Raw genomic sequence first — 10,652 nt, forward strand, 5'->3', positions numbered from 1 at the left:
CATAGTTCGGTAGGTGTTCGGTAGAAAGATGCGATGTAAGAAGAAGATAATAATGAAATTTCAAAAATCTTACAAGTAAATCAAGTTAGAGGTTAAAGGTTAAGAATATTGTAATGCATATATATAATACAAAACAAAGTAGTATGGTGCGTTTGGATACCTAAGTTTATATACCTTGTAGGGTGTATTCACTTTTCCCCTTATATATATATATATATATATATATATATATATATATATATATATATATATATATATATATATATATATATATATATATATATATATATATATATATTCTTGAACTTCCAAAAAAAATATAAAAATTAGTTCAAAGAAAAATATTTTCTTTCAACCAACAATTACAAAGATACAAAAGATATATAAATATTTAAAAGAAGAAGGTGAACACAATTATGTATAATGGTTGATCTCTATACCAACAATTTAATCCACTTCAACAGAGACTCCCTCTCCGCCTCTATCGGCTACCCACCCACCGATGGTTGATCCAATAATAAAATATCTTTAAGACATTTAAATAGTCTTACAAGATTTTCCTATCTAGTACACTCAAACTCTTTGCAAGAGAAGTTTGGATCAATCTCATAAATACTCTTATACTTCCACAATAATTGCCTTGAATAAAATCACTCCATCAAGTACTAATCAAAGTAATTAAGTGGAGATTGATGATTTGGCTGATACCAAGTAGGTGGGGATGTGTTCTCGTCGGTACCACAACGCCACCTCAGTCATGCCGACTCGGCACCATCCAACCTTATAGTTTGTTAATAATAGAAATGGGTACAAAAATAATACTAGGACCCATAATGTTGGGAAAAAGAAAACCTTCATTGACCAATTTAGGACAAATAAATTAGTTTGTTACATTAGTTTAGTTTTAACCCTCAAATATATGTGTATTATATTTGTGATTTGAGGTAGTAACGTCTAAAGGACTTGGCGACTTTGTAGTATTCGGTACTTCCCATTCATATTGATTTGAAGGATGCTAGAGTTGGTATGAGAATCTTAGTTTTTATGTATCTATCGAAAAATACTTAAGGTGTTGAGGTGTAAGAGATGGATAAACCATGGTAATGTTTAATATGATGTAAGAGATTAATGGATTAAGAATTCATTTCAGCATCAATATGTTAAAGCTTCTTTAATTAGTCAATACTTTATATTATCCTACTATCTACTACTACATCTCTATGTTTTTACCCATGTACCAACACAATAGTAAAGGTCCTTATAAGTAAAGAATTGGAAACAGAGCCATAATTTTTAAACGTTTCAATATACAATAACTTAATAAGATTTATAATTTAAAAAAATAAAACAGAAAGTACAATATTTTTATGAGAAGCCTGTGCACCATTAACTTTAGGCCCTTTACAAAGATTTAATGTCCACATCAGAAGAACAAGAACAATCACAGTTATTGGATTTGGGAAGACCTTCAGAACATGTGAACATAATCATGATAAAGGATCAAAATTCTAAAGAGTTCAAGTACCATATGTATTGTATCACTTGTTTGACATAATTTCTGCCAACTGTAGCGTTTGATGGATGACATCATACTAGGAGAAGCTCAAATTATATGATTATTATTGCAAAATTTATGATTTATCCCTCCTTAGGCCAATTAAGATCAGATTGCCCAATTTTTCCACATGCTAAAGCGTATACATGAATGGATTACGCAGATTGTGAAACATACGATGATAAATAAGCTAACGGAAGAAAATTAGATTACGCAACTTGAAAAACAAACTGAATTGGAGGGTGTGAACTCACTGCTCTGCATTTTCAACATCTCCGGCGTCCGTGTCTGTGAGAACGATGTGGCGACGTTGTGGAAGCGTTGAAGGCTCCGCGTTGGAGAAAATGTGAAAGAGGCGGGTGGGGTTTGTTTTGAAGTACAACCCAACAGTTGCGTTGTGAGTTAGGTAAATAAAAATCCCCATAGTGTATAGTGTATATGCTATGCCGAATGAAGTACAAGTTGCTCTAGCTAGGGTTACTATTCTGAATTTCAGAATTTGATTTTTTTTTTTTTTAAATGTAGGTCATATTTGTCCCAAATATATATATTTGGCTATGATCTTTTGGAAATTTTAATGAAAATTTTCGCTAATATTAAGAGGGGTAATTGGATAATTATACATTCTCATGGATTGGGCTATGTGGCCTCACCCTTATTCAAGCCACTTACCAGGTTGTTGTGAATCTAATTTATTCCAAGTTAGTTAAAGGCAGCTTAGAAGTTGCGGGAATAGAAACATTTTTAATTGCAATAAGCAGTGAACTACCTAGCAAACCATTGTATAACATATTTAAATTTCACAAAATGTGGACCACTTGAGGGTGGTGCCTTAAGAATAAAGCGAACAAAAGTTCAAAACATCACAAACAAGTCCAAATGCTAAACTTCCATGATTAAAAATCAGCCAAGATTCCATTCCATTCCATTTTTACGCATAACTTGCATAATCACACAAAACATTGGAACAAAACACAGCATTTTTTATTTCAGGACATGAAAACATGTAGACTTTCAGTTCTCATCACCTGACAAACAGGACAATTTTGAGTAAACACCTCACACTCTTTACACAGACACAAGTGCCTACAAGGCAATAACAAAACACAAACCTCTCTCCCCTTGCAAGCCCTGCAATTGAACGCCTTCATATCATCACACTTTAAATTTACATTTGTATAAGATGCAGCATCATCAACCTCGCTATCACCATATCCTTCTTTCCATTGAACAGGCTTCTGTGATTGTGTCATCATCACTTGTTGCAGATTGTTCTTCAGAGCATTCACTACTGACTCGTTGTACTTTGCTCTGTAATGCCATGATTGAGCTTCCATGCTTGCTTGCTTTATCTTCAACCCTAATTCCATGTTTTTTCTATTCATGTTCTCGATTTCAATCTCTTTTTCACTTAATTTCTTTGATACTTCTTTCTCCAATGTCTTTAGCAATGAAACCGTATGTTTCTCGTTCAGTTCTCTTATACCCTTCACCATATTTTCTTCCTGAAAACATCAACACAATTACAATTACAACTCCCTCACAATATGGACAATGTACTTTTTCAGTAAATTACATTTTTGGTCCCTGTGTAGATGCTTTTTGTTATTTTAGTCCCAAAAACTTCTCTTGTAATTTTACCCATAATAATAGCAACATACTTACATTGGCAATGTACTTTATTTGTTACAAATTGCAATTAATAAAAAATGTAAGTAGGTTGCTGTTAATAATCTAATAAATTTAAATACATTGCTATTATTGGTTTTAAAAATGTAGCTGGGTTGCTATTATGGGTAAAGGGTTATGAGTTATGATGAAGATATGAATTGAGGGAGAGGGGGGTTTACCTGGAGTTTAAGATAATGATTAAGAAGTTGTTTTTGGCGATCCATTTCGAGCTTAATATTGCCTGTGAGAGAATGAGAAAGGGGTTGAAGAGCTTTAAAGTTTTCACTAATGGAAGTGACAGAAGAGTTGCGTTCGTCTTCTTCGTAAGATAATTTCAGGCCAGTTGAAACAGGGTGGTTGTGGTTGTGGTTGGGATTCATGAGGCCTGCATCATCTTGACAGAAGAAGTTGTTGTTTAAAGATATGTGAAGCTTTTGCTCACGTGCCCTTTTGATCCCCCGACCTGAAGCAGCTGCAGTTGCATGATCGTTTCCAACAAAGTTTATATTATCCAGCGTACACCCAACTGGAACTGCATTTATGTTAAATGAAGATTAAGAACGATTGAAGATTATCAAACACAGTAGATGAAGGAGAATTCTGAAATCGGAAAAATTACATTTTCCGAAAAGTTGAAGTTGAGGCAATGCAGTCATGTCGAACTGTGTGTGTGATCGGTGTTCTTCGGGGAAGGTAGGGTATCCGGAATGACCCCCAAACATGTTACTGTTGCTTCTAACACTGATCAATAATAGAATCGGATTCAATAAATCATGTGCGTCATAAGAGAAATTCCAGTAAAAATTAAGCGGCAATTGTCAATACCAAATCACGCATCTATTTGATGAAATCATGAAAACACAAAGTTCTCCTGATTTCATCAAAACATCGAACATCAAAATGAAATTTTCGAAACAACGCAACACCCAAACAACAGATTTCGATCGGAAGACATCGATCAATAAAGGAAGAAATAGAGGTGGATCTGGAGGGAATACCTTGGAACTTGCAATGAGATTCGAAGGCTATGAGTCAATATGATGAAGGCGAGATGGGGTTGATGATGAAGAAGGTACAAGTAGTAGTGGGTGAAGAATGGGTTGATGATGATGATGGGTAATGGTATGGTGATAAAAAGGATTCCATTTGTTGTTGTTGTTGTTGTGGTTGTGGTGTTGTTGTTGATGTAAAAAGAGAGAACTTGTTGAAGAATTCTTCCATTGTTCTCTCTTGTGGCAGCTTTGTTTTCGTTTTCCCACCAGTAAATTTTTGTTTTTTCTTCGATACGGTTACCGACGTGCGGACTGTAGTGTTGATTTATTGACTATTCTATTTCGATTTTCGATTTTCAATCTTCATCTCCTCCCTCCCTCATCACTCTTTTCGTTGTTTTGTGGGTTTTCGGCTATTTTATTATCACACATCCCCAACAAACTTTTCTTTGACTCTTTTTTATATTCCAAACATCATCATCATTCATCATCTTCTTCTTGCATTTCTCTCCTCTTTTTTTAGAATGTAGTTGTTATTTAATGCTTTGGCCTTTTCTTTCCTATTCCATCTTTGAAATTTGATCCGGTCTCATCCATTAACTCATATCTAACCTATTCAACCTAGGCCTTGTAAAATTATTGTATGCACGACTTTAATAACATCTTAATATAAATTTAAATTAAAATACATATTTGTAACCAAGAAAAAAAAATACAAATCTAACCCAATACATTAATGGTTTTTTTATCTCTATTTTACTTGTCTGATTCGATCAAATTCAGATTATTTGATACCATAAGTATCTTATTCGGTAATGACTCATCTGATATGTCTTTTATTTGGTCAAATTCAATGTTATTTATGAATCAATTAGACTTTGATAGAATCATATCCAACTCAATCGACAATTTTATTAATTAAAAAAAATTAGATTTTTTAACCAATACTTAAAAGAAAACCTAAGTTAGCAATCAATTTCACAGGTAAGAGGTGTAAAATAGGCATTAAAGCCTCATATTTAAATATTTTGTTTTTCCATTTTCAAATGCCTAATTCTTTGGAGAAACTCTCTAAAAACAATATGACTAAAAAGTACAAATGTCGATTGAAGTAAGCTTTTTTTTTTGTACAAACTTATGTAAACAACAAAAAACATGGAATAAAACATTTTCACATGCCCTGATGCAAAAATTGTATAGTTCATAGTAACTTTTTAGTTTTTTCATATATGAAATATGGTATTTTCGTAGATGCCACATGCGAAAAAAAAAAATATCATAAAGTTAGTATTTTCGCACTTTTATTTTTCGGTATTTAGTTAAGGCATGTTAAAAGGAATTGTGGTGGGAAAATGAAGACCAAGCGAGTCGTGGCTCATGTTCATAGAGTTTTAGGACGTCTACCAAAGAATGTCAAGCAATATTTTTGAGACCAAGTGTTTAGATATTTGTTCGATATATTGCTAATACTACAGGCATCTTACTTATGCATGGGTTGATGCTACACGAGGCTCGGTCGGATAACCACTTAAATTATCAAGGAGCAATTATATAAGATCTTTGATAGAAGGGTATGAGTTATCTTTCGAACAACTTGAGTTTTGTGTAATGACCCGAACTTTCTTTCGAAATAATGTGAGATCAACTGATCCCCAACTTTCTTTCGAAATAATGTGGGATCAACTGATCCTTGGTTAAATTTAGTAATTTTCAAAAGAATTGGTCAAGGTTGTGTACCAGGCACGAGATGTTTGTTTCAACTCATAGAATGTCTTATCTAGAATATAAAAGTGATCAAGATACTTATCATTAATAAAACACAGTGGTTGTTTGACATAGACCATTTCCTCCAGAACTTCGTTGAGGAATGCACACTTGACGTCCATTTGATACACAACGACATCTTTATCCGCTGCATAAGCAAGAAAAATTCGTACAGCCTTAAGCCTTGCGAATAGGAAAAGGTTTACTCATAATTGATACCTTCTTGTTGAGAGTAACCTTCAACGACTAAGCTTCCCTTATTTCGAATTACATTCCCTTCTTTATTAGTTTTATTTTTGAAAACCCATTTTAAACCAATTAACAAAACATCCTTTAGTTTAGGAATTAACCGTCAAACTTTGTTTCGTTTAAATTCAGTCGGTTCAGATTGCAATGCAACAACCCAATCAGAGTGTTCTAATGCAACTTTTACTGTTTTTGGTTCAAGTTTCGAAATGAACACGTTAAACATACAATATTCCTGATGAACATTAAGCACTTCATTTTTTGCTCAAATTTGTGCACGTGTCAATACTCCAACATGTGGATCACCAAGAACCAGTTCCTTTGGATGATTTTGTGTCCATTTATCCATTAGTTGATATGCAAGATCAAAATCTAAAGTTGCATCTTCGAATACATCATCCGCTTCTAAACCTTCTCCTGCATTCGAAAGATTGTTAGTAACATCATGAAACTCATTAGTTTGATCATTTAGATTATCAGGATTTGATCCACTTGACTCCCCTCAACCAATGGGCTGTGTTCTGATGCTCCCCCTCGACATCAGCATGGTCCAAAACATGCTCCCCCTCGACTTGAGTTGTGGTTCGCACATGATCCCCCTCAACATTTGAATCTTGATTAGTATTATGTAATGTCGCCCCTCCACTTGATCATCAATCGAAATCGATACTCGTTCGACATTCACCCTTAAAGTTGATGTAGAATTTGTGTCCTCTTCTTCCCTTATAAAAGTTGAATCATCAGAATGTCTCGATGCTTCAGGAATATGATTATCATCAGCATGATTTTCAGCATCAATCACCCTATCTAGAATTCCAAAAATCAAATCATAATCAATATCATAAGCATTCATGATTTCGGAATCTTCATTTGTTTCATAAATGATTGGCTTTTGTACGAAAGACTGTTCGACTCTCTTGACGTAATAGTCATCAAAAGTAGGATTTAATTTTTCTTCGATCTTTCTCGTTCGTTTGTTCAACACCCTATAGGCAACAAAGTTGTGTGAATATCCCAAGAAGATCCCTTCATCTGATTTCAATTGAAACTTAGAAATATTATCCTTAAGATTCATGATGAAACATTTGCACCCAAAAACATGAAAGAATTTAACATTAGGTTTTCTTTTGTTTATTATCTCATAAGGTGTGATGTTGAAACAACGATGAATAAAAGAAGATTTTGTGTGAAACAAGCAGTTAAAATTGCTTCCGCCCAAAGAGATTGAGGCAAGTCCGTATATGTAAGCATTGTGTGTGCAGCTTCGCATAGAGAATGATTCCTCCTGTTGACAACATCATTTTGTTGTGGTGTCTAAGGAGATAAAAATTATGCGAAATTCCTAACTCAGTCAAGAATGAATCAATAATTCGATTCTTGAATTCTGATCCATTGTCACTCTTAATCCTTCGAACCTTCTTCTTCAAACTCAACTCGATGTTTTTGATGAAATAAATCATCACTTGAGCAGTTTCAGAATTCTTTCGAAGAAAGAAAACCCAAGTAAACCTTGAAAAATCATCAACAATGACGAATATGTACTTCTTCTTATTGAGAGTCTCAACAGCCGAAGGTCCACATAGGTCAATGTGAAGAAGTTCCAAAGGTGCGATGATTTTGGAATTCATAACAAATGGATGACCTTGCTAATGTTGCTTTCCCGGTTCAAACGCATAACACAACGAATCGTTATCAAATTTTAAGACTGGTAAGCCTCGAACAAGATCATGTAGACCAATTTGTTAAGATTTTTGAAATTAAGATGGGATAGACGACCATGCCATAACTAGCTAAGGTCAGAAGAAGCTTTTGGCGGTAGACACATAGAGGGAATCCCAACAATAGGTTTCATGTCGATCGTGAATATGTCTCCTTTTCTTTTCGACTTAAGAAGACTCTCCTTTGTTTATTTATTAGAGATAATAATACCATCTTCATTAAACACAACTTGATTTCCAGTGCCTATAACAAGTTGTGAAACACTAATCAGATTATGTTTTAAGCCTTCGACATACGCCATCCCTATTCACCGTGAATTATCCATTTGTCACTTTGCCATATTTGACATCCCCATTTTCACGGGCAGAAAAGACCGATTTTGTTTATGCTTTATAAAAATCAGAGTACTTCTTTTAATAAAAATGTTGCAGAATTTGTTCCCAGTAAAACATGATAAATACGTTATCAAAGAATTTCTGAAGAAAAGTATTTTTATTCATTTTAAAACATTTGGGATGTTATCGTCAATACAGAAACATAAGCATAAACAGAACTTACATTCATTATCACTAGTTATTTATATCTCCTTAATCTCTCAGTGTAATGTGATTTCATATCCACACCTGTGATATAAATAAACTGAGTGGGTTAAGATGTGAAACCTGGTGAGTACATATGGTTTTCAACCTACAATAATATAATTATCATGTTTAATCATCAAACAGTTAACCCAATTACCCATCCCAATTACCCATCCCCATTATCTTCTTTACTCTTAAGGGTCTACCCTAAGAATTAGCTATTTCTCATTCGTTTATTCCTAAGGATCATCCTAAGGAATCGGCACGAAGTCCATCGTTGCCACGGTTTACACAACAAGCACTAAGTCTACATAGTCGTCAGGGTTTAGGCACCAAGTCTGCATGGTCACCAGGGTTTAAGCATCAAGTCTACATGATCGCCAAGGTTTAGGCACTAAGTATACATAGTCACCAGTGTTTAGGCAGTCTGTATGATCGCCAAGATTTAGAGTACACCGGGTGAACACATCATTCACAACACCTACAGGTTACGAGCCTGCTAGTGTTCCACTGGATTGTCTAGAATAGTCTGTGGTTGTCATCCATACTCTACTAGATGACGAGGCCAACATTTGGGAACAAGGCTTCTCACATCGTCCACCTCTCACCCTTACCTCATGGTCTATATCACCTCTCAACTCATCATCCAACTCATATTTCATCTACCCATGTTTTACCCAACATATTATGCAGATATAAATAAGTATACAGTTTAATCATATAAAACTTGTATAAAATCATTCATCCAGCATAGCTAACAATTATACATATAATATGCACACATAGCACGTAGTTTATATAAAAATACTTCATATCTATGTGTAAGATGAAATGGACCATGCACTCACCTGAGAAGGTGGTAACTCGGCACTCGAACAACACTTTGTTACTCTCAACACAATTTTCCTCGGACAAAACCTAGTATCATTACCACTAGAGTTTAGTCTAATATTCACCGAGACTAATTAATAGTCTAGCTATTATTACTATTATATAAGCGTTAAACAATAATTATATAACCCATAATAATAGCCCAAGTACTTATTATAAGTTCCTAATAATGTTACTATAATTAAATAAAAGCTATATAAAAAATAGCGTAGGAGAATGCTCAAGAACCACCTAAAACAGTCCGTGAATGGAACTAAACTTTCCTGTTGAAAGCGGATGTTTGAGTTTAGTTAAGTTTTTGGTGTTTTAAATTGTATTCTCCCCCTAAAACTTAAAGAAAACATGAAAATGTGGGTGGTATGAACTCACCTTGAGTGATTCCCTAAGATGAATGTGGCAGAAGAGAGGTTTCCAAGTCAAGAACACTTGGAAGGTGCTTAAAGATTTGAAGATCCAAAACTGGAGGAGAATGCTCAAGAACCACCTTGAAACCTCGAGTTTAGAAAGAGAGAGTGTGTGTGTGTATGAGAGAGAGAGAGAGGGAATGGGTTTGCTTTTTGGTGAAGAGTGAGTAAGGTGGGAGGAGAGCTAAGGATTTTCCAGATCTTTGATCAAGATAACTTGCTGGAAAAGAGTGTGAAAGGACAAATAATTGACAAGGTAGGGATGAATAGTGACTGAGGGTGGTCATAGAGTGGGTATGGGAGGTAGCTTGTGTCTTTTCTTTATAGAAAAGTCAACACTCCACCTCAATATCTTACCCAATAGATTTTATTCTTGGACAAGGATTTCCCTCAAAATGTGATTAAATTATGAATATTTAGGGTCTTATATGCCAAAATATGAGTTTGGGTGAAAATCCCACGTTAAAATCATGAAAAACGGGCTTAAAACGCGAAAAGGATCGAAAACCGGGAAAAGAAGGCGAACTTCCGAAGTCTGAGAGGAGGGTTCGGTCCTTGGTGTTTAGAACCGAAGGTAGGTTTGGTTTATGGGCTGGGAACCGAAAGCTGGCTGATCCGAGAAATCTCGTAGGCGAAAGTGTTGGGTGGGAAGCGAAGGCGAAGTCAGGCGAGAAGCGAAGGCGAAGAGGGTTTTGGACCGAAGGGAAGATTCGGTTCACTAGGGCTCGTTTTGGTCTTCTGGAGTTTCGTTCCTAGTGGTTTGGTTATTATAGCTGGCTTTGGTTCTTAGGGTTTCACCTCTTAGGGTTTCGCTTCTTAGGGCTTCACT

The 10,652-nt window shown here is 35.0% G+C and overlaps 1 protein-coding gene across 1 annotated transcript; it reads right to left on the reverse strand.

The window, feature by feature from the left end:
* Window positions 1–2,448: 2,448 nt before the first annotated feature.
* On the reverse strand, window positions 2,449–4,602 carry LOC145042482 (E3 ubiquitin-protein ligase BOI-like). Its single transcript, XM_078990922.1, has 4 exons — window positions 4,225–4,602; window positions 3,846–3,967; window positions 3,406–3,758; window positions 2,449–3,060 (listed from the first exon to the last, which is right to left on the reverse strand). Exons 2-4 carry the CDS (start codon window positions 3,946–3,948, stop codon window positions 2,545–2,547), a joined length of 972 nt encoding a protein of 323 aa, XP_078847048.1. The 5' UTR covers window positions 3,949–3,967; window positions 4,225–4,602; the 3' UTR covers window positions 2,449–2,544.
* Between the last annotated feature and the right edge of the window lie 6,050 nt (window positions 4,603–10,652).

This window comes from Lactuca saligna, chromosome 4 (assembly GCF_052625555.1).
Source record: "Lactuca saligna cultivar CGN05327 chromosome 4, ASM5262555v1, whole genome shotgun sequence".
Taxonomy (NCBI): Eukaryota; Viridiplantae; Streptophyta; class Magnoliopsida; order Asterales; family Asteraceae; genus Lactuca; species Lactuca saligna.

Coding starts and splice junctions, on each gene's coding strand:
- LOC145042482 (XM_078990922.1), bottom strand. CDS start 3,948: ATGTTTGGGGGTCATTCCGGATACCCTACCTTCCCCGAAGAACACCGA. Junction 3,759..3,845: donor ACTTCAACTTTTCGGAAAAT/GTAATTTTTCCG, acceptor ACATAAATGCAG/TTCCAGTTGGGTGTACGCTG. Junction 3,061..3,405: donor ATCATTATCTTAAACTCCAG/GTAAACCCCCCT, acceptor TGATGTTTTCAG/GAAGAAAATATGGTGAAGGG.